The 24553-nt window shown below is 44.6% G+C and overlaps 1 protein-coding gene across 2 annotated transcripts in view; it reads left to right on the top strand.

Moving 5' to 3' along the window:
* The window catches only part of LOC144792820 (ceruloplasmin-like), a 477616-nt gene extending 460549 nt beyond the window's left edge, over nucleotides 1-17067 (top strand). The window contains exon 19 of one of the 2 annotated variants that reach the window (XM_078668018.1): nucleotides 16265-17067. Coding sequence is in view for 1 of the 2 variants with exons in the window: in XM_078668019.1 (XP_078524145.1) it covers nucleotides 16265-16270 (6 nt within the window). In the remaining variant the exon portion in view is untranslated. The remainder of the gene's footprint in view (nucleotides 1-16264) is intronic. The other variant, XM_078668019.1, reaches the window with a different exon arrangement.
* Nucleotides 17068-24553: the final 7486 nt, after the last annotated feature.

The raw sequence follows: 24553 nt of genomic DNA, 5'->3' as shown, positions 1-24553 counted from the left end.
GCGCCTCTAACCCCTGGTCTGTCTGCAGCATCAGTGCATATTTTGACTTCGGCTTACCTCACAGGGAGATTGGGCAGGATGTCTGTTCAGACAGGGCTGTAGGTTGATTGTAACACCCCTTAACTACAGTGTCGTAACGCAATCCTCTCCCCCCACCCCACCTCTGCAGAATAATAAAAAGGAGGGTGCGTAAGTCCAAATACTAGTTGGACTTGAGCTGAATGGGGCCCCATGCCTGTCTGGGGGTCTCCTAAATGATTGGAGGCCCCCTGTACCTCAGGGGCAGTGGGGCCTGCACCACACCCCGCAGTTCAAAGCACAGCTTTTATTATTACCTCACTCACATGTGCTGGTTGTGGCTTCGTAATCTGCAGAGCTGGGCTTTAATGTCCCCTTTGGAACACGACTGAAATCGAGTGACTGCGAGCAGACATTTATCTCCCTGTACCTTAGGTTGTAAATATGAGAAATATAAAAAAAAACCACTATATCGTGCTGTCTGATAGTATCCAAATCATGCGTGCAATTCTTTTCATCTTCTTCTTTAGGTTAACTTATGCGAGTGCATGGAGTGTGAATGAGTGAATTAGTGAACTGCATTAATAGACCAAGACTTTGACATTAGCAAGGTATCCTAATGCTAACATTGGCAACTGAAACCTGCTCCCCAACAGGAAAAGACAGGTATGGAGCCCCTTTGTAAATAAAAGAAACAATGGTCAGTGGGAGCTCTAAGAGGGTTGTGAAGAATGATCCTGTGTTTATCACTGAAATACAAGAAGGAGCTTGTTGCAGTTCTAGATCCTTAAAGGACGCAGAGACCTACCATGGTTTCAGATGCACTTCTAAGGGCTCAAGAGGGAAAATGCACTTAGAACATGAGCACAAAAAAGCAAGGCCAAAGCAAAACAAGCATTTACAATGTAATGGTCTCGTCTTTGTGAAAGTTAGAGCTATTGGCATTGCAAATGTCATTTTTTTCATTTTTTTTTCAACCAATAAATATATGGTATATGGTCTTTCTATCTGTGACGTCATCCGTCACTCAACAAAAAACACGCCTCCGATTCCGAGAATGTCGGAGCTTTGCGGCAGCCATTTCTGCCCGACCGCGTCCGGCCCTTGCCCCTGCCGCGAGTGTAAGAATATGACTCGTGGTATAACGAAGTGGGCCAAGGGGCTGGAAAAGTAAGCCTTAAACGCCCGAGTCCGTGAAGATAAGGAACCAGACTTTTACCAGTCTTTTACTCGGGTTACCCTATCTCAGCTTGACAACAGTAAGAAACCAAACAGTGACGTAAGACTTATTCTAGTATGGCTACCGCTGCAGGCACAAGCCAAGCCGGTTGCTTCGGTGCGACTGCAGCCTATTCATTCGTCGGGTGTTTGTGACGGAAGGTGAGAAAGGCGTGTCAAGCGTCGTCTCCGCTCCTCCCCTCTACTGTGTGTTGGGGCAGTTGTTGGCTCGCGGCGCCGGGTCTGCGTCAGTGTGCGCGCACCCCCCTGCCTTCTCCCCTCACCTTGGAGGAGCCGCCATGGCTGGGCAGCAGTTCCAGTACGATGACAGCGGCAACACCTTCTTATACTTCCTCACATCCTTCGTGGGGCTCGTCGTCGTGCCGTGACCCCGGGACCAGAACTCTGGTGAGTGCCACCCTCGATAAAAAACGTCGTGAGCATCAGCAAAGCCATGCTCCAGGGATGTTGGTTGATTACATCTGTTACACTTGCTGTTGTCACTAGGTATACCTAGCTCCCCCTGTTTCCTCATGTACCTTTGATTCTGAGGCCTCTAGGGCAGGCAATATTGATGCTTATTTGACAGTTTATTTGAGGGGGGTGAAAGTCTTTGTTATTGAAGTCAATTGGCTATATGTACTAGCCATGAGAGAAGCTCCCGGTTCTTCAAGTGACAGACCCACTCTCCACTTTCTATTCCGTTCCCTCTAGATTTGCTGCAGTTCCTGGGCATTCCAATACAAATTTAAAGTTGTACATGCATTTATGAGTTTCGTTTCTACCTGTGGCAGTCTGAGAGCCGTGGTCACAGTGCTCCAGGTAGGAAGGCTGCAAGAGTTTTTGAAGATATTTAATGCTGGTTTGTGTGACGCATTGCATAGCTGTTTGGTGCCCTCTTCTTTTTGAGTGACCCATGGTGAAGTGGAGGTATATTTCCATGTTCATTTTATATGTGTAAGTCGCACACCTAAAAGTTTTATTTGTTTTCCCTATCGTATGCTAGGTTATAGGAAGGGTACCCGTAACAGCGGAAATTATTTGAAACCTAACCTGCACGAAGCATCTGTACAGTGTAAGATACTCGGCATACCAAGCCTGTCAAGTGCATGCTGACAGCTGCTGTGTTGTAGCACCCTCTAGCAATCGTCCTGCTGTTAGTAAACCCAGAGAGTCCTTACAGCACCCAGGACGTGCAGGCTTTCAGCGATGTAAAAGAAGGTCTACTTGCACCCATTCGCTTTTCCGTACAGCTCTTAGTGACTGTAGGCATCTTGAGCTGTACATCGCTGAAGGCGCGTTGCAGTGTGGTGGAGCAGGGATTACTGTTACACCAAGGAGCTGTATGCAGATTGGGAATCCTGGAGGTGTGGGTCATACCAGCAGGCTCTGAGTGGTGGTAGCTCGCTCGAGTTTCCAAAATAGCTGCTTCCTCTTGGAAATCCATCCTGCCGCCTCCCACGGGACACCGAGCCCACGGACCAGTGGAAGAGTGTGACGCGCCTGTTGACTTCATCTTTGTTTTCGCCATTCGTTTCTATATCTACGAGGCTAAAGCCTAGCCCCGCCATAAATAGCACCATTTTCTGCATCACAGATCTGAGATCTGGTGTTAAAGTTCCTTTACAGTGAAATACGTCACCTACGTCCTATCTTCAAAGGAAGAAAGTGCCCTTATAAACCTGCATACCATGACATAACATGCTAAATTATAGCATAATATATGGGATAAAGTAGCCCCTGGCTGTGCTAGCTCCCCTACCCCCTCGCTGTGCTTGCTTCCCTGCCCCCTGGCTGTGCTTGCTTCCCTGGCTGTGCTTGCTCCCCTGCCCCCTCGCTGTGCTTGCTCCCGTGCCCCCTCACTGTGCTTGCTCTCCTGCCCCCTCGCTGTGCTTGCTTCCCTGCCTCCTCGCTGTGCTCGCTTCCCTGCCCCCTGGCTGTGCTTGCTCCCCTGCCCCCTGGCTGTGGTTGTATGACATTACAACGCATGCTTTTACCACGCATGCCATTACAACGCAGTTTTTACAACGCAAGTCATTACAACGTCTTGCGTTGGGGGGCGCTGGATAGCGGAATAGTTTAATTTTCTATTCCAACTCCAGTCCCCGTGGATAGTAGGAAAGGTGTTGGATAGAAAATTAAGCTATTGCCTATCCTACAGCGCCCTCCAATGCAAGTCGTTGTAATGACTTGCGTTGTAATGGTTGCGTTGTAATGGTAGTGCGGGGTAAAAGTTGCGTTGTAAAGGATGTTCCCCCTGGCTGTGCTTGCTCCCCTGCCCCCTGGCTGTGCTTGCTACCCTGCCCCCTGGTTCTCCTGTCCCCTGGCTGTGCTTGCTCTCCTGCCCCCTCGCTGTGCTTGCTCTCCTGTGTGTGTGTGTGTGTGTGGCTCTGGGTGTGTGTGTGGCTCTCGGTGTGTGTGTGGCTCTGGGTGTGTATGTGGCTCTGGGAGTGTATGTGGCAAAGACGTCACCCACGTCCTATCTTCAAAGGAAGAAAGTGCCCTATCTAAACCTGTATAACATGACATTACATACTAAAATATAGCATAATATATGGGATAAAGTAGCCCCTGGCTGTGCTTGCTTCCCCTGGCCCCTGGCTGAGCTTGCTTCCCTGCCCCCTGGCTGTGCTTGCGTCCCTGCCATCTGGCTGTGCTTGCTTCCCTGCCCCCTGGATGTGCTTGCTTCCCTGCCCCCTGGCTGTGCTTGCTTCCCTGGCTGTGCTTGCTCCCCTTCCCCCTCGCTGTGCTTGCTCCCCTGCCCCCTGGCTGTGCTTGCTTCCCTGCCCCCTCACTGTGCTTGCTTCCCTGCCCCCTGGCTGTGCTTGCTCCCCTGCCCCCTGGCTGTGCTTGCTCCCCTGCCCCTTGGCTGTGCTTGCTCCCCTGCCCCCTGGCTGTGCTTGCTCCCCTGCCCCCTGGCTGTGCTTGCTCCCCTGCCCCCTGGTTCTCCTGCCCCCTCGCTGTGCTTGCTCTCCTGTGTGTGTGTGTGTGTGTGTGTGTGTCTCTGTGTGTATGTGGCTCTGTGTGTATGTATGTGGCTCTGGGTGTGTATGTGGCTCTGGGTGTGTATGTGGATCTGGGTGTGTGTGTGTGGCTCTGGGTGTGTGTGTGGCTCTGGGTGTGTGTATGGCTCTGGGTGTGTGTGTGGGGCTCTGTGTGGGTGGGGGCTCTGTGTGTGTGGGGGGCTCTGTGTGTGGGGGGGCTCTGTGTGTGGGGGGGGCTCTGTGTGTGTGTGGGGGGGCTCTGTGTGTGTGGGGGGGCTCTGTGTGTGTGGGGGGGCTCTGTGTGTGTGGGGCTCTGTGTGTGTGGGGGGCTCTGTGTGTGTGTGTGGCTCTGTGTGGGTAGCTTTTTTTGTAGGTGGCTCTATTTGTGGGTAGCTCTGTCTGGGTGAGGGTGGCTCTGTGTAGCTGGCTCTATGTGAATGTGTGGGTGGCTCTGTGTGGGTGGCTCTGTGCGGGTGGCTCTGTATGTGTGTGTGGGTTGCTTTGTGTGGGTGGCTCTATGTGGGTGTAAATGCAATAGGTCATGCATTTGGGAGCGATTAAGCTATTGGCATTGTAAATGACAATGCCATTTATTTAACGATTAAGCTATTGGCAATGTAAATGACAATGCCATTTATTTATGATTTAAAAAATAAATGTCATGAGCAATGCCAATAGCTCTACCTTTAATAATGCCGAGACCATTGCATTGTAAATTCTTGGTAAAATTTACCTTTCCATTATTATGACCACACGCATCTCATGGGAGGTCTAGCTTGTCTTGAATTCCCAGTAGGCCGTGCCTCTTCATAATACGCAACTCCATATTGCTCATGGCCTATGTTATTCTGGCGTAGACCATGGTCACTGAATTACATAACAATCAGACGTGCAGCACTTTTGCAATGTCTATGTTAATTCAAAGTATATCCACAAAATTCCAGAAGTCATTAGAAATCTTCTCTTTATTGTTGCTTCATAAGTGTGTGCCAAAAAACAGCTTTCTGGATATACTTTGAATTAACATAGACATTGCAAAAGTGGTGCACCTCTGATTATTATGTTCATCTTTTTGGGCAGAGGGTGTCTACAGGGAGTACACACAGGCCTAAATAGATGCTCGCATATACCATTTTGGTAGATAACAGTGTGGGTGTGGCATCCGCTTGTGGTCCACTGCCTATTGTTTTTCCATGGTCACTGACTTATTTGCGTATTTCTGCAAATGTAAATAAAGACATAAAAAAAGAATATGAACTACATCGTTTGTGATTGATACTGGGTCCTTCAGAAAACTTTTCAATTCACAAGACACAAACTTGACGCAGTTGTCCAAAGGTCTCCCAAATTGTTCCTGGCAATTCAGGGGAACACCACACTTGAAATCTTTTTCACTTAAGTATACATACATACATGACACTCTACAACTTTATTCTCAAAATCGCGATCCAAATAAATCTACCAAAATATCTCACATAATGGCCTTTTGTTTAGCATTATGTCAAATCATCCATGTATGCCAGATCCAATGATTTTAGCCTCATATTTGTAGGTGGAACTAACTTGTTTAGCTTGAACACCAATTCCTCTTCCTCGTATAAATCCAATGACACCTTCCCATAAGCTTTTAGGGCACAAATCAAATGTCTTTCCATCAATCAACCAGTCAAAGCCTTTGTTCACCTTCTGAGACACAGTAATCTTCCCTTAATTCAACACTTGTTACTAAACATTCTAAATCCTATGCCATGTCTGCACTTTTCACTTCTGCACTCTCTGGTAATGTAACTTTTGACAAATAACCTTGTTCCTCAGGGCAGCAGTGCTTTACAGCAGAATGATTCTCAAGGAGCTAGTAGCCAGTAGCGAGTCTTGCCAACCTGGCCATGGACTACAAAAGTGCAGGTTTGTTCCATTAAATATATACTCAAAATTAATTTATATTCTTTATGGACAAAAAACTGCATATACCCATGACATAGGATTTACATTTTTCAACAGCCCATGTGCACAATATCATTTGTCTATTGATCACCCAACTGGTGTTCTTGCTGCCTACGTGGTCAATTCCTATCTCGTTCAGAAAGCATACCAAACTACTCGGTTCTGGAATGCTTTCTATACAACTCGGATCGGAAGAGTCCGACTGAACGAGTACTATGCATTTGTATGCATCCGGATACGATTCGGTCGGATTTCCATTGGCTTCAATGGGAGCCTGTGTTCCGAACGTGAACACAGGCTCCCATTGTTGTGGTTGGGGAAAATTGGGCACCCTGTAGTGGGCACCCCTTGGTGCCTGCCACACTGTGCATGGTCTGAGACAGTGGACCCATGGGTACCCCCAATGGCCCGATTCAGAGGGCCCCCAAAGAGCGATTCCGGCTGCCTTTCCATTCCGGACAAAACTAATCAGAAAGGCTGTCCTAATCGGTCATCGTACTTGCTCGCACGAAAACCAAATCCTTAGAGCTGTACAAATCAGCTCCGGAAAGGCTCTATCTCTTCGGATGCCTTTCGGAACCGATTCAGTCAGCGCTAACAGTTTCCAGGCATCATACTTGGTCGTTCGGAATTGGGAAAGAGTCGGAAACAAGGGCTCCAGATCACTATAGGCAAAGCCAAATCCGATTCAGAGCCCTTCGTAACGAGATCAGAATCAACCCTTTAGTGTCTAAGATACACATGACACTAGTCTTCTTGCTGCCTTTATACCCAGGAAGCAAATGCTATCAGGTACTCACCAAAGTTCTGCATTTGGAAACACATCACACAAGTCCATACTTCCCAGCATCAAATGTAGCATAATACTACACATGCTGAAATATAGAGATGCAAAAGAGACGTTTGAATCAAACTGGTTTGATGTCTCCCTTTTTAATTATAATACCCCTTCCTAGCAAATCTGTTCGGCTCAGTAATTTCAGCACAATTTTCACAATCTATCATGGAACTAACACATTTCCATTACAGTAACTCTTACCGCGTCTTTGATTCAAGCTCTTCTCAACAGCTGTGGTCTTGGTTTAATAACTTCCTCAAATATATATCCCAAATCTTTAATTGCAACTTGCTCAGTGTTTATTTGTCCTTTCTACTTTTCAAACCTCTCTTCTCCAGCTTCACCAGACCCAACATTCAGTCTCCTGCTGTGGTCTGTCTGGCTATCCCCTTATACCAAAGAATCATTCTGAACTACTAGAGCTAAACCTGACTGTTTCAACATGCATTCCACTTGGAAAGACAGCTGATACCATCCCCAACTTCCTGACACCCTCTTGAATTAGAAAAATCCTCAGGTATTACAGAGGCGGGTAAGAGCCTGGAATCTAAAGCCAAGCCCACTTGTCAAAGAGTGAACCTGAAAAAACATTTTTAAAACAGCACGATTTGTTCAGTGTGCTAGCTATGTCATCAGTCCTTGGCAAAGGATGTCCATCAACCTAAATTGATTGGTTTACACTTCCCAGGTCACTGCACATACCCAGTTGTTTTTTGCCTTTATGTGCAACCACAATAGGAGACAACCAAATAGAAGACTTCACAGGCTCAGTAATACTTTATTTGTGAATGCTTTCTAGCACCTCAGCCAGTTCCTCCCTGTCACTTAATAGGACACATCTTAATTTTTCGGTTTACTGGTATCACACCCTCTTTCACTTGTATCACATATCACACTTAGACATGACATTGCAACGTGTCCTCCTTCTCTGCGTGTCCCTATCATCCTCAAATACCACAAAACTCTGCTCTTTTGCCCGTGGTCTCAAAACTATGCTCAGGCATCATTGGTGCCCAAATTCCAAGATATCAGGTCAATAGTCTAATATGTTCAGTTTCATCTCACCCCAGACTCTAATATCTATTTTACATGAACTTGCTCAATGGAGTATGATGGCCATTCCATTATAGCTTTCAGTACTTATAAATGCCAATGTTATTTTCCTGCAGCTCCATACTAGAAATTTTGAAAAAAAATATAATGGAAGTTATTACACCTGTGTCAATCAATCAGTCAATCATGAAAACATTTTTCGGAATTCAAAGCAGAACCCATAAGGTACATCATCATACTAACAAATTCATGAATACAAATTTAAAAAGGCAATACAATATACAAATTTCATAGATAACCTATCACTCAAGCAGATCATACAAGAAGGAGCCCCTCCAAAGCACATCAATGTGTACCCAAATAAACCCCCAAACCACTCAGTACAGAGGCAGAAATCAGACAGGATAAAAACATGGCATAAACATCCAATCAATGGGTGCTTGCTCAGGCATGGAGCTTGCCTCCCGGATGCTTTCGTTTACGTGAGGCGTCGCTAGTATAACCAATAATAGGAACACAATTTTCCATCAAATCAAGCTTTGATCAGAAAGCTAGTGCAGCCTCCAATTCCTAAGATTTGTTTGAGCTATACCAGTTAAAAAAAATATTTCCTAGACCTGATGTAAAAACTACATAACAAAGAAAATGCAAAGTGCGCTATGCAGCCTTTCCATCACAGGGACGGATAAAATGAATTCATGACCAATAATTTATTTAGGGGAACAATGCCAGTATATGAATCATATTGAATATGATCCGGGTCAGGTGGGTGTGACCTGGAGGGCCAAGATAGTGAACACACCCTTGTGAGCTCCCGGCTTGAAAGAGCGTGTGAGAATAGGCCACGACGGCCCACGGGGCCCACGCCCGCAGAAGATACCCAGGGCAGAGTAGTGAGAAGAGATTGGAGTGCTGCCCACTGAACATCAAAAGAGGGCATAGGAAAGAGGGCAAAGAGGTGGTGTTCTGGTCAGATGACTGGATCCCAGTCCTTAAACTTCCACTGATATGGGAAAGGCAGGTTCCCAATAAGGGTCAGACAAAAATAGACAAATTTACAGCCCCACCTATGACATCAGGTAAGTCAGTTGTAGAGGAGGAGACATCAACGAAGTGCACTGGGTCTTCAGAAGCCGTAGAAATCCTACAAACTATACAAGCTTCATTTTCGGCCCTGGGGCTAAAATTGGAAAAGTTAGGGCTGAAGTTGCACTTTTGCAGCATATCTGCAAAACACTGCCAAAAGAGTATCAAGAGCGGAGGGTTGTTCTTCAGACCTGTAAGACACAGTGACATCATTAAAGACGGTGGTAACCCGCCTTACCTCTGCATTGCGTATCCTAGAGAGAATATCTGGAGGGAGTGGAGGGTGCCTCTCCAGAAATGTTTCTAGAGAAGTGATTCCTGTCATGGACCCCGAAAGAGAAATTATCTGACTTGTTTTTTCTAAAACAAGCTCTTTGCGACTGGCAATGTGACTGCCACATGGTGCCCCTCCACCCCCCACAATTGTGAAGGTCCTGAACTATCGGGATAGGGATGCGATCCTGCGGGTGGCTAGAGACTGCAATGACCTGCCAAGCGATGTGGACAAGTGATGCGGAAATGAGACGAAGAAGGGAGACTGACCACTCCGGGCCAGACCCCGGAGGCCCACGACTAAACCAGCGACACAGGTCTGGAACCTGTGCAACCCGTCTGGATGAGTAAACTCATCTTGCACTTATTCTGCCAGTAACACTAGATCCTGATGCACCAGTGGCAGTACAGGGGTGCGTGCATGTTGGAAACCTTAATGGAAACATTTTGTGGGGAGTTATGTTTGTTTGAGACAAAATGTGCTTCGGGTTGGAAGTATGGAGTGGGGGAGTTGGGGTAGCTAGAGGGGAAGTTCTGGCCCTGTTGGCTGCAGTTAGCAAGCCGGCACGTGCAATATTCAGGGTACAGACTAGTACAGCAAAGCGGGGCAACGGGGAGACAGGGTCATCACACAGGTTAGATTTAAGGCAATTCCCAACCAATGCATGGGTCCAAGGTCATGACGTAGAATATCAATGGGTTATTTGACCGCATTAAACATGGAACAGTCCCTGGTTGGGCAAAAAGAGAAGAATTGTATGTACTCATGTTGCAGAAGGCCCACTTAATGGACACTAACTGCCCTTTCTTAGCTAGATATGGCTTGTCCGAGGATCCAGGGGGGTGGCCATCCTTTTGCACAGGTGAGTCCTACTAATAATGTCCTGTATAGACCCAGGTCTGTGATAGTGCAGGTCTGTGATAGTGAAGGGCGTGATGGTTTGGCAGACCTATAACCTGCTGAGTGTATATGTCACCCCAAAACTGATAGGAGAAATGCTAGACGCACTCAAGGCCACACTTCTAAGACTCTCAAATGGGCGCTTCATTGCAGGGGAAGACTTCAACATCATATTGGACCCACACAGGGACTGCTCAAAGGCAACTCAAACCAGTCCATAAACAGATTCAAGACTTCCAATATGGCCATCGAGCTTGGGACTCTGTGATGCCTGGAGAATTTGGCACCTATGTGAAACTGAGTTCACACATACATCAGCTTCTCACTAAAGGCATTCGCTTATAGATCTCCTGCTGCTACCAGCTACAGACGTGCCCCTTACAATGGGAGCATATGTGCTGTCTAGAGGGATATTGGACCTTTCACCAGTGGTACATATTAGAAGTCCTAGTCCTGAGCATAGGCTGATCTGGCGGCTTGGGGCCTGGCATCTTGTGTATCTCTCGAATTTAAATCTATTTTACACTTGAACAAGTGATCCCTTGATTTCCAAGGCTTCATTAGGTGAGCAGGTAAGGCATGCTTTCTGGCAGTGGAACAGTTCCCTTTTAGGGAAAAAGATTGGGAATCAGCAAATAGTAGACCTTGAAGCCTGTATAATACACCTGGAGCAGAGAGGTGGCAGAGACAAGAAGGAGGGGCACCAGCTCACAATTGCCTGAGCTTCACTGAAACAGCTTTGCTTTAGCGAGGCACATAAATGCTGGAACACCTCACAGAACAGAGTATATGAATTGGGAAGATAAGTCCAGTAAAATGATGTTCTGGCTTAGTACACATGGTGAACAAAGTGGGTCATTCTAATTGTGCTCATGCCGATGGTGAGGGAGCCAAGGAGGCCCAGGAAATTGACAATGCTCTTGTGGATTATTTTGCAATAATAAATGCTAGACGTGAACGACCCCCCAGAGGGAGTTTTCATCTCCCCTAATTGGGGAATTGCCTCTAAAGCAATTGTCCAACTTGGACAGAGGAGACCTAGAATAACCCCTTTCAACAGAGGAGCTAAATAAAGCCCTCTCAGGCATACAAGCATGCAAGACAATTGGGCCCGATGAGTTCCCCATCGAGTAATACCAGAAGTTTAGAAAGTGCCTCCTGCCGCCCTTACATAATGTATATAATGAAGCTGTTAGAAATGGGTGTCTCTAGTTGGCAATGGTTTGCACCTTTGTCTTCTTCCTAGTCAGGGTAAGGGGGATACACTTCTAAAATAACCCCTGATCACCCCCTTGGTAGCTTGGCACGAGCTTATCTCAGAGGCAGTGTGTAAGGCATTTGTGTACACATACAGTAATACAGTAAAAACACTACAAAGGGACACCACACCAGTTCAGAAAAATATGTAATCTTTATCTAAACCAAACAAGACCAAAACCACAAAAACTCCACAATACAGTAATCAATATGACTTTTAAAAGGTAGAAACAGTACTGTCCATGGGAAACTATAGTTGTGACACTTTCAACACAAAGTACCTTAGATGCGTCACAGTCACAAACAAAAACAGCTGAAGGGACGATGATGCGTTGGTTCCTTATGCGCAGGGAATGTGATGCGTCGGTTCCTTACTCCAGGGGAGGTGATGCGTCGGTTCCTTACTGCCACACAGGGGAGGTGATGCGTTGGTTCCTTACTAAAGGGGAGGTGATGCATCGGTTTCTTACTGTGCCGGGAGGTGATGCATTGGTTTCTTAATGCGGCCCCGGCATTCTCCAAGACTTGCTGCCCGATCGGGAATGCTGCAGTTCTCAATGCGGTTACAGTGCTGCATTGGTTTCTCAACCTGGGGTCCCACGATGCGTTGGTTCTTGCAGCCATACAGCAGGGCCTGCGTTGGAATTGGTGCAGTGATCTCAGACTTCGGAGATCGGTGCACAGGATTCGGCATGCAGTGATTTCTCCAGCCGCAGGCAGGTGCTGTATCGGCTTCTTCGGCAATGTGTCAGGAACAGGTGCAGATGCTTCCCGCTTCTCCTAGTTGCATTACTTTCCCAGCTCCCAACAGCATGAACAACCTCCAGAGGACCAACACAGTCACAGGCAGCTCTTGTCAGGGTAGAACTCCCAGCCAGGAAGTTCAGGGGAGCTGGTGGTGAAGTGTTTGTATCCCTGAAACTTCAAAATAGCAGACAAGCTCTACTTCAAGCCCTTGGAGATCTTCCTCAAGCAGGAAACACAACAAACAGCAAAGTTTATATCCTCTCTTTGGTGGAAACAGGCACTGCAGGCTAACCCCCAAACATCACACAGCAAAGGGGCAACACTTCTCCTTCAGTTTCTCCAGCTCCTCTCCTTGGCAAAGGTTCTTCTTGAATTCCAGAAGTAATCTAAAAGTCTGGGGTCTGGGCCTCACTTTTTATTGCACAAATTCCTTAGTACTCTGGTGGCAGAGAAGCTCTTTTCTTATGGCATGCAGGGCGACACAAAACGTAAGTAGGAGTTATCAAGTCAGGCAAGGTCACCTTGCGGGACCCTGAATGGCTGGTAAATTCAGAGCAATGCAATGCAGCGCAAATCCTGTATTGCCTTACTCTGGCCTGGGTAGGTATTCTACGGGTGGAGCATGGGTGTTCCCTCTCATCCACCCATGGATTCTAAAGCATTCCCAAATTTACTAATACTGGTAGACGTTCTGTGCTGTGCTTCATGACATCTTAGTAAATATGCCTCTCACTGTCTGTTCTGATACACCAACACCAGCGTAAGGTTCTTGCCTTACTCCTCCTACCTGGAAAGTGATTTACTCCTGGCCATTGCAAGCATGAATTTCTGACCATTTTCAGGGTGTAATGCGATATCAGACAAGTTTGAGAATAACCACAGAATCTGAAATTTGTGGAAGTTCCCAAGCTTAACAGTGAAACCCTGACCCAAGATACCCACCTCCTTTTGAGAGGTATTTACTCACACAATATTCACACTTTGGTGTAACACATGGCATGAGTGAAGGGATTTATGTGAGCATGTTCACACTTCCAAATATCCTTAAATACACCTATTTGCTCTTTTACATTTGTCTTACATAAATAAATGGCTTTGAGGAGTCATCTTACTGTGTTCACTCTTTGCTTACTTGTTTATTTGATGTTAGCATATAACATCACCATAGGACACCGTGTGATTTTTGCACCCTGCATCACTAGAAGACACAATAGGCAGCCAGTATTTAGGTGAACACCTGGAAGGTATGGTAACACCTTTCCCCTTGATTCTCTTAATCATAGCAGATGCCGTACGTAGTTGGTAATTTTCAGGAAGTGCAAAGTCTTTCATCAGTTGCCAGGTTGAAGTAGGCGATTGTCGATGCAACTACATGAGTATTGTTTTCAGTTTACAGTGTGTAATGATTCAGTTGTTCCACTGTTATCCATGGAGCTAAATGTGTCAAAAAAGTGTAGATTGTTATGGATGATTTACCTTTAACTATCTCAATATTTCTGTGTCCCAATTTGTGCCTTCCTCTTAAACCATCGCTGTTCTGATATCATCACCATCAAGGCGCTTTCAATGTGTGATGAACGAAAACTCTGGATCACTGAAATAATATCGACTGCCAAAATATCGACTACCCAAAATATCAAGGAAAAAATATCTACAGCCAAAATATCGAGTTTGTATGTACAAACAGGTAAGTACAAAAATATCGAGTACAAAATATCGTTTACAAAAATATAGTTGTAAAAAATATCGACTTTAATAAAAACAATGTTTAATTACATTAATATAAAAAATTAATTACTACAATATAATTAACAATACTTAAAATAACTTTTAATAATTAAATAATTAATGAAAGTAAAAAAATAATATTTTGTTAATCATATTTCTTAAAACATATATATATAGTAACAAAATTTAATTAAATAATAGCCAATATTATTAACGTACAAATACAAAAGAGTAAAAATTACTCCAGTGGGTGCAACAGTAGGGAAAGCGTTGGATAGCGTAGGGGTTAAAATTACTATTCCCACTGCAAAGAGTGCCACGGTGGATATATGACGTTACAACGCAACTTTTACAACGCACTACCATTACAACGTAAGTATTGGTAAGTATATAATAATTTTTTTAATTTAAATTATTTAAAATTATTTTAATATAATTTAATTTAATTTCATTTCATTAAATTAAATTAATGTAAATTTAATTTTACTTTATTTTTACACTGTACCCCTGTACCCCAAAAACCCAAAACTGACCCTGAACCCTAAAAAAACCCTTTACCCAAAAACCCAAAACTGACCCTGAACCCTACAAATACCCCTTTACCCAAAAACTAAAAACTGACCCTGAACCCAACTGACCCTGAACCCTAAAAATACCCCTTTACCCAAAAACTAAAAACTGACCCTGAACCCTAAAAATACCCCTTTACTTACCCAAAAACCCAAAACTGACCCTGAACCCTAAAAATACCCCTTTACCCAAAAACTAAAAACTGACCCTGAACCCTAAAAATACCCTAAAAATACCCCTTTACCCAAAAACTAAAAACTGACCCTGAACCCTAAAAATACCCCTTTAATTTAACATAATTAGCAATTAATCAATTAAATTAAATTAATTACCAATTACATTTTAATTAATTAACAAATATTTTTTAATTAACAATTAATTAAATATTACTACCAATTAATACATTTACATATTTAATTAATTATAATTAAATTACTTCCCACCCTATTCCCCTATAAACCCACAACCCGCTACAGGAAATACATTATTTTAATTTACATAATTAGCAATTAATAAATTAAATTAAATTAATCACCAAATAAATTTTAAATAATTAACATATATTATTTAATTACCAATTAATTAATTATTACTACCAATTAATAAATTTATATATTTAATTAATTATAAATAAATTACTTCCCACCCTATTCCCCTATAAACCCACAACCCGCTACAGAATAAAATTACACAATAATTTAAAAAAAATCATTAATTAAAAATAATTATAACATAAAATGACACTTTTCACACATATTATAACATAAAAACACTATAAATAATTAAATATTATTTAAAAAACGATATTTTTTACTATCTAGATTATATACTTGGATATTTTCACTTTCTATATTATTTACAGTCGATATTACTTCACTTACCTTAAAAACGATATTTTGGCTGTCGATATTCTGTCCTGTCGATATTTTGTCCAAACGATATTTAAAACTCGATATTCTGTCCAAACGATATTTTGGAGTCGATATTATGTCTGTGCACCGAAAACTCTATCCCTTCTGCAACCATATCCTCCTGCATGCTGCTGAATGTCCCTGAGCTCTGACATTCAGATCTGCTTATAGAACTCCAAAGATGTATATCGATGAACATTGCCATTTAATACATTATTGCATAGGTTAAGGGTATCCAAAAAGGTCAATACAGGCCGAAAGCCATGCCAAGTTTTCAGGATAACCACAGACGAAGTAAATTCATTTTCATCCTATGTAAATAACCTTATGTGGATTTCAAGGAATTGTGGTATGGATCTGGCCCTTCATGAACAAGACTGGACAATCACAGCACAGGTCATTCTCACATATTGTGTTACATTGACCCGCTATCTCTGGTACCCCAGCAGAGCACATACATTTTTTTATACTGATGCTCCTGGCATGGAACTAACCAACATTCTGTCTTACTCTCTTACTTCCCTACAGTGGAATGCTGTGACAAATCTTCTTCCATCTACATTTCTCAGCTTCAAGTTGTGTTATTATTTCGAAATTATAAAAATCATGTTTTTACAAAACTATCAAGCTAATATTTATGTTTAGAGAAAGAGTAAATATTAAAGCGTAATCAAACCATGTCTGTCTGCTAAAGCAATGTTTTGATGATTCTTCAACAATCTATTTCCCCATGCAGAAATAAGTATTGAACAGTAAGACAACTCTCAAATTGATACATATGGTACTTGGGATGAAACAACAGATCGCCATATGGAGATGGAGCAAGCGTCCCAATTACAATCAGAAACATTTTTTGATTTTCCATGTGAAATGTTTCCAGTATTTGAATTTCGCGAAAACCAATCTACATAAAGGCTGAACTCTAAACATCAAGATGACTTTGTAAAATTGTGTAGACCCTGTGTAGTCCAATCAGGAATACTGTTACCCAATCACAGAAAAAGTAGAAAGGAAGCAGATGATGGATTTCCTAAGAATGTGATGAAGGAACAAGGTTGTTGCCAGTAGATAATAATGCAGGACAGAAGGAATATGAACTTCACTGACAGTCAACCAGAATAATACAGATAAACGTTTGGGCAAGTACACTAATGCAAAGGATAAATAATGATTTGCTTTAAACTTTAAAATGAAATATTGTTATGTCATTAACATGATATAAATGTGACTAGTAACTTGGAATACTGATATTGTACAGGCATAGGTAGAGACTTACTAGAAATCAGTGGATATAGAAATGTTTGAAATGTACAGGTCCTGACTTCTTTCACTGCAATCCCCAATGAATTAGCTAGGCCACTTTGGGGTGAGGGTTAAAGGGCATTAATACTCAATTTACTGTGGAATGGAACGAGATATGAATTGTAATGATATGGATCAATTGTGTCGAAAATGTGGATTAATTTGGAAGTTCTACACACGTTTCAAGTTTTCTGTAATGAATTAAAAGAAACACAAATTAAAATCAACACAACTGTGGCATTAGTGCGATCAGTGTGTCCATTCATGATTAAAAGTCATGGAGTCGTGAAACACTGGCTGTGCACTGTGGGACTCCTCTCAAGTTATTTTTCTCAAGTCTATTTAGGAAGTCTTTCTCAACTTCTCTTCTGAGCCAACCTTTCAAAACACTACGCAAAAAAACAGTACGATGAGTACAGATGAGCCAACAAAGATGAAAATACGACTTGAGAAGCAACACTTTACACCCAAACTACCTGCCAGAGGCTCCGCCTCCTCTTACTCCTGTTGCATCCATCTATTTATAACTATGAAAGCATGCCACACGATGTGTGAAATGTTGTGTGCCTCCAAAGTGTACCCAGAAAGAGATGGAGATATGTTGTGCACTGAATAAAGTAAACTGTGCGTAAATCGCTGCTGTCTATGATGCATCAAAGTTTACCTTGATGTATTGCAACAATTGGATGGGCTGTACCTACAGAATTTGGAATTGTTTCACACTTTTACTGTATTGTTAAATGATGTGCTTGTCATTTGTGTCGCTTCTAGGGCTGGTGTGGTTGTAAAATGGAATAAACACTCTATGAAATCTTGGTCCTGTTTCTACTGTGCTCCCCTGAATGCGTACATAGGCATAGTGCTGACCTGGGAGCTAGTGATCGTCCACTATAAGTTGGTAAGTGAATGTATTGGGTTGACCAGAAAATGCTGTCAATCTCAGACCTTTTTGGACTTTTGGAAGAGAAGTTTGGAATGCAAGCAAAATGTTGCCCCTCACTTCAACCAAGCCAAGCAATCCCCGAGGAGCTACACTGCATCAAACCACTCAACAGACCTTCAAGAAGCAGAACCATGAAGGCAGATCCCAAGAAGTTCAAGCACCAAAGCTGTGGAATTTTCTCAACTCGACTGTGAGATCACAAAGCAAGTGTGTGCACGACAGCAGACTTGTATAAACCGAACTGTTTTCAACATAATTTCACTGATTCCCCAAAATGTTGCCATCAAATGAGGAATATCTGACAGCACTATCGCGCAAATAAGGACTCTCACACAACTCTGAATATTAGCATAAAAGGTCACCTTTATTACCAGGACAGCCAAAGACAGACCCCGCAACAATAACTTTTACCCACAATACTTTGCATTATTTTTCCCAAAACCTTTTCCATAAAATACATTTCTTTTCCCCAATGCTTTATTCTTCACAACCAACCATAACTTGTTTTCATAACCATCAGTATGATTTTCCATCTTTCCTTTTCTTTCCAACCTACCCTCCCAAACCCTCCCCCTAGAGAAAGGATGAATCCGCTCTAGATTATCCTATCCCTTAAAACACGCCAACAACATAGACAAAAGAGCCTGCCTGTAGTGCCCTAAGGTGACATTTCTTATTTTTTTTTTTTTTTTGACAACATGACCACATGACAACGACTTGTAACAAAAAACACCTTCCCCAGCTTCTTTTCAAAACCAGGGTGGGTGGGTGGGTCAAACGCGACACCACCGCTCTCTCTCACTCGCTCCGAGTGACGTCAACCCTCCCTCACCCTCCCCGCGCTTGGACTCGGCCCCTCCCACTCTCCCGCCACCCAATCAGGTCGCGTGAGGTCGTCCCTCGCGCGAAATACCCCAGGGGGACATCGGCTTTGCCCAGTCCCCCTGGGGGCCCATCACGCAAATAAGGACTCTCACACAACTCTGAATATTAGCATAAAAGGTCACCTTTATTACCAGGACAGCCAAAGACAGACCCCGCAACAATAACTTTTACCCACAATACTTTGCATTATTTTTCCCAAAACCTTTTCCATAAAATACATTTCTTTTCCCCAATGCTTTATTCTTCACAACCAACCATAACTTGTTTTCATAACCATCAGTATGATTTTCCATCTTTCCTTTTCTTTCCAACCTACCCTCCCCCTAGAGAAAGGATGAATCCGCTCTAGATTATCCTATCCCTTAAAACACGCCACCCAGGAAAACCTTCTGAGTTTTCCTGCCCCACCCAAAAAACTTCGACCCAACCTAAGTGGCTCATTTGAACTGCCAGTTGACCTCATGCGAGCAAAGTCACTTCCCCTTTTAATTTTGTGTTAAATGTCTTTCTGTGAGCACCACAAATCCACACACCACAAGTTAGCCAATGCATCTCGCAACTCCATGAGATAATATGATTGACCCATCTGTGAGAGATGTACACCATCCTCCCTCAACAAATGCAGCATTTCGCTGTTAAAATGCTCGTGAGCTAGCACCGTGATGCCCATTGCTGTACAAAATGTTTTTAACGCTCTATTCACTTTGCGGCGAGCTCGTTCCACAGCCGCATGTACCCTGGCACCTCTCCAGTGACTTCTGTACAAAAATTCAGTCCAAACTACCTGAGTGCCCACCCATTTGTCTTTGATTACCGCTAAATCCAGTTTCATTTGTTTAATGAGCGCTAATCCGGACAAGTCCACCAGATCGTTTTCGCCCAGGTGCAATACTAACAAATCTGGAATACCCCAAGCCGCAGCCAGCTTGGATAGTGAAGGAAATAACTCCTTCCATTTCATCCCACCAGCCCCTTTCCTGATTACCTCATGGTCATTGCTATACAAACCTAGACCTCGCCCACAAAGCTGCTGTTCCGCAAAATTTGCAGCCCATTTTACTATTGAGTGACCAACAATCCAAGTCCTCTTTTTGCGAGGGAAATCCGCAACTCGACCTGTGATAACAAAAACTAACATTAATACTATACACAGAGAAAAGGTTTTTCTTTTTTTTTTATATTATAGTCTGACATATCTATAGCAACAATTAGATTTCCATCTCCCAATTTGCTGCAATTTTTCCTTCCCCCAACCCAACCTAGCAGCTTCCGTAGCTGCACCTATTCTAAAAGAGTGCGTCCCAAAACTTGTCGGTTTTTCCCCCACCAATGCCAAAGTTTTTCTCAAAACCGCCAAAAATTGGAAGCAGGTCAACTGGACTTTATTCTTATGGCAAAATATTGTTGCTTCTCTAAAAACTGCAGACTGAACAAATGCTTCCCACTCCTCCACAGGGCAACAACCTTTCACCCCACTCCTGCCCAGTCTCACCAACATCCCAATCCCCTGTTGGTCTGTCTTTGACTGCTTCAACTTAATCTGCAAAATCCCACTTCCCAGGACCTGAATATCCGATGTTTGGATCCCCACCTGATGACGCAACCCAAGTAACTCCGATATACGAAAAGCTCCAAAGAACAACCATACCATACACTAACCCTGGGCGTAGTGGGCGTAGTGGGGCTTCGTGGAGCTACGTGAAGTGGGCGAGAAACTACGCCCACCTCCGCACTCCGCGTAGCCCCACTACGCACCGCAGGCCTCCCTCCCGCCCTCCCTAAATACTTTAAATTAAAAGTGTAAAAGAATTAAAAGGCACTTACCTTGCCCGCCGCTGCCCTCCGCGTCCCCGGGGCTCGCTATCTTCATGGCTTCCGTCTTGTGTATCTAATGCGCATGCGCGGGCGACCGCGCATGCGCATTTCTCGTGAGAAATGCGCATGCGCGGCCGCTCGCGCATGCGCATTAGATACACAAGACGGAAGCCATGAAGATAGCGAGCCCCGGGGACGCGGCGGGCAGCGGCGGGCAAGGTAAGTGCCTTTTAATTCTTTTACACTTTTAATTTAAAGTATTTAGGGAGGGCGGGAGGGAGGCGGGTGGCGGCCAGCTACGCTCCGTCTGCGGAGCGTGCATAGTGCCGGATTCTACGCCTGCTACGCAAAATGCGTAGAAGCCGGCACTACGCACACTCCGTGCACGGAACGTAGCCGCCCGCCCAGGGTTACCATACACAACTTAAAACGCAACAATTCCCATTCATTATAACAACAAACGGGCAGAACACCTAACAATTTTTGTAGCAAATTAAAGGTAATGGGATCTCTCAACTGTTTAGCATGCCACGTGGTTCTACCAAAGCCTTTCAACATTTGTTTCAAATGAAAGCCTATCCGAACTTGCTGCCCCAACAACAATTGACTGTAAAAAGAGATACCCGCTAACTTGCCTGAAATCGTTGAATGGGACAAATCCTTATCCATCAAATATAACACAAACTCCAACATCAACTGTTCATTTTGCACCGCAGTACCGTCCATGCCGCGCTGAGAAGCATAGCTTAGAAAGCCAGACCATGCCAGCTGGTAACTGCGTCTCGTGGAGCCTGCTACCGACTGCTCAATCAGCTCTGCAATCCTCAGTTCCCCAGGTCCCACATGCTCGAAGGGATCGATGTCTTGTGTCTGTCTGCTCCGGGTGTCAACTCCCGAAACCTCTGCCACTGACAACGAGATAAAGCGTCGGCAATTGAGTTGTTCACCCCAGGGATGTGTTGTGCCTTAAAAACAATATTCAATTGAAGGACACACAACATGAACGCCCTCAACAACTGTAGCACCCGCACATCTTTTGCCCGTTGCCCATTGACCAGACTCACCACTGCCATGTTATCTATATGAAACAACACGCAACGGTCCTTGAATTCCTCGCCCCAAACCTGTAGTGCAACCAAAAGTGGGAAGAATTCTAACAACGCGATGCTACGACCTTGTTCTAACCAATGTGGCGGCCACAGCTCCGCACACCACCTTCCTTCCCAAAACAAACCAAAACCCATGGCTCCAGAAGCATCTGAGAAAATTTGTACTTGCCATACCGTGTCTTCAGCCACAAAATTGACAGACACTCCATTGAACTCTTCCAAAAATCTCAACCAAATAAGCAAATCTTCCTTGATCTTGTTTGTCAAACGTATGTGATGGTGTGGCAATACCGCCCCCGCCATTGCGAAACCCAAGCGCCTGCAAAAGGTCCGACCTGCTCTTACCACTCTGCATGCAAACGTCAAGTAACCCAGTAGCCTCTGAACCTGCCTCAATTGCACTTTCCTGGCACCAATCACTTCTTGTAGAAAAAACCTGATCTCTTTTACTTTTGCCAACGGCAATCGAGCCACCATTGCTGTGGTGTCGATCTCAATACCCAGAAAGACCAATGTTGTTGTCGGCCCTTCCATCTTGTCCTTCGCCAATGGCACTCCAAACTCATTTGCCATATCCTGAAAACATTTCAAAACCTTGGAACATTGTTCCGTACCAGCTTTTCCAACAAACAAAAAATCATCTAAATAATGACAAACTGCCGCATGTCCGGAGCGCCTGAATGACACACCACTCCAAGAATTTGCTAAATGTCTCAAATAGCGAGCAAGAAATAGCACAACCCATGGGTAACACTCGGTCCACATAGTATGCTCCTTCAAAATACATACCCAGTAATTCAAAATCCATGGGATGTATGGGCCAAAGACGAAAAGCTGCCTGAATATCACATTTCGCAAGGTTTGCTCCTGTCCCAGCCTGACAAACCATCCGTAAAGCATCGTCAACTGACGAGTATGATACCGCCGAATCATTCGACGATATAAAGTCATTCACTGACTGTCCTTCCGGCCAAGACAAATGATGAATAAGCCTAAACTCACCTTGGGCCTTCTTTGGAATAACACCAAGAGGTGACACCATCAAATTTGGCAAGGGGCAGTGTGAAAAAGGTCCAAATATTCTACCTAAGTCGAACTCCTTTTGCAACTTAGTCCGCACCACCGCAGGCAATTCCTTCGCCGATTTGAGGTTATCCACCCAGCGCAATAGCCTAGGACCTTGATATCCAATTCGAAAGCCCAGCCGAAAACCCCAAATCAACTTAACTGCCGCCTCCTTGTCTGTGTAAATTTCCAGGTAAGTCCTCATCGCTTGCAACTTAATTGGGGTAGGAGCCCTTTGGAATAAGTGGTGGCAATGCTCCGCGCCCCCTCTGCCCCCTCCCATGGTCTCCGAGTTGGTGGTTAGGAAAGCACTGAAAGATGGCATGTCTACCCCCACATTGTGCGCATTCATGTTTGAACTTACAGTATTGCCGCACACAGGAGCCTCTATTGAAACCCCAACAAGCTCCTGTTGTAGGCAACGGCCTCTTCCAAAACCACCCGCCCCCAGTGTGGCGGGACGCTGTGAAAAGGGCGATAAGATATTGGTAACCCACTTGCTGTATGAATTGTGTTAGAAGACGAATGTCCTGACAACCATTCCAATCACAACTCTTGATCAACTTCTCCCCTTGGTTTAGCAATAAATAAGCTCACCCTCGCCCGAAATTCCTCGTCGTAATTTAACCAAGCATATCCTCCCGCCTGTAAATGCGCCCTTCTGATTATATCCATGTACTTAAACAGTGATACAGCCCTCTCAGGATAATGCTCACAATAGACACTGGCATAGATAAGGAATGCCGCCGTCCAATTCTCTATTGTTTTCGGCACTTTTGGGCGGCGCGACAACTCCAACTCCTCCTCCTTTGACCCTTCCCTGGCTTGCAAATCCCTATGCAGAAGGCGTAAAATATCCACATAATCATGGCTCCAAATTCTCTGCTTAGTTCTCTGAGACAAATGGATACCCAATGGCATAGCCACCCCCATATATGGCAATTTTGTACCGCTAAGTTTCGGAGGTGCACTGTGCACTGAACTAGCTACTGAGGAAACAGGGCTCCCTCCTCCCTCTTTGTCCTTCTGCCCTACAGGCCCTGAAGCGGACTGCGGCCTCTCCTCTGCCCTCGCACCCAACTCCTGACCTTGCACCAATACCCCATTTCCATTCTCCGCAGGCGCAAAACCTGAACCACTTGCCAACGGCTGTGTCCACGCAGCCCACCAGTCTTTCTTACCTGCTGGGAGTTGCGAAGCTCGTTGACGAAATTCTTCAAGACCATCACGCTGATGATGTCCGCCATGATTCCTATGTGCCGGTGAGAGAACCGCTCCAGATCTCTAAAATACACTGGCAGAGGTTAATTGTCCTACCCCCCTCCCACCAGACGCCCGTCCACCCAAACCACCCGCCACTTCAGAAAACACCCCACTTCTTGGATAGATATCATTTTCCTTGTCAAACTCTCCCTCATCATCCTCATGTACATTTCCAACTTCAGCAATTTCGAAACTAGTACCTGGCCTAGTGCCAGACGCCACAGTGATATTTTGATAATTTACCTCAGACTCAGGCCTCCGTGTAAAGCGCCGAGTCGTAGGCCTAAAATCCGCACCAGATCCGCTTCTAGAAATTACCCCTCCCCAAAAGCCGCACACTGCTTCGCTGTTTGAGAAAAAGAAATCTGCCCATCCGGAGCAAAACCTGAATCTGCAGTAAAGGTCCCGCCGCTCCAGCGAGGAACCGCTCCATACCTACCTGTTACCTGGTGAGCTGATGTACCAGCCCTTTGTTTCATTGGCATCTCTGCGTGCTCAACCCAAACCCAATGGCCCTGTGTGGCCCGGCTCCCACGTCAAAATCCACTTGAGGAGGCCCAGGCGGAGGCCTGGATTCTGGAAACGATGCACCACCCTCCTTGGCTTGCCCCCCAAACCCTCTGCCTCCCCATCCCCACCCCTC

The sequence above is a fragment of the Lissotriton helveticus genome, chromosome 11 (genome assembly GCF_964261635.1).
Source record: "Lissotriton helveticus chromosome 11, aLisHel1.1, whole genome shotgun sequence".
Classification (NCBI taxonomy): domain Eukaryota; kingdom Metazoa; phylum Chordata; class Amphibia; order Caudata; family Salamandridae; genus Lissotriton; species Lissotriton helveticus.
Note: the sequence above shows the minus strand (reverse complement) of the source record. Positions and strands in the feature narration are given on the sequence as shown.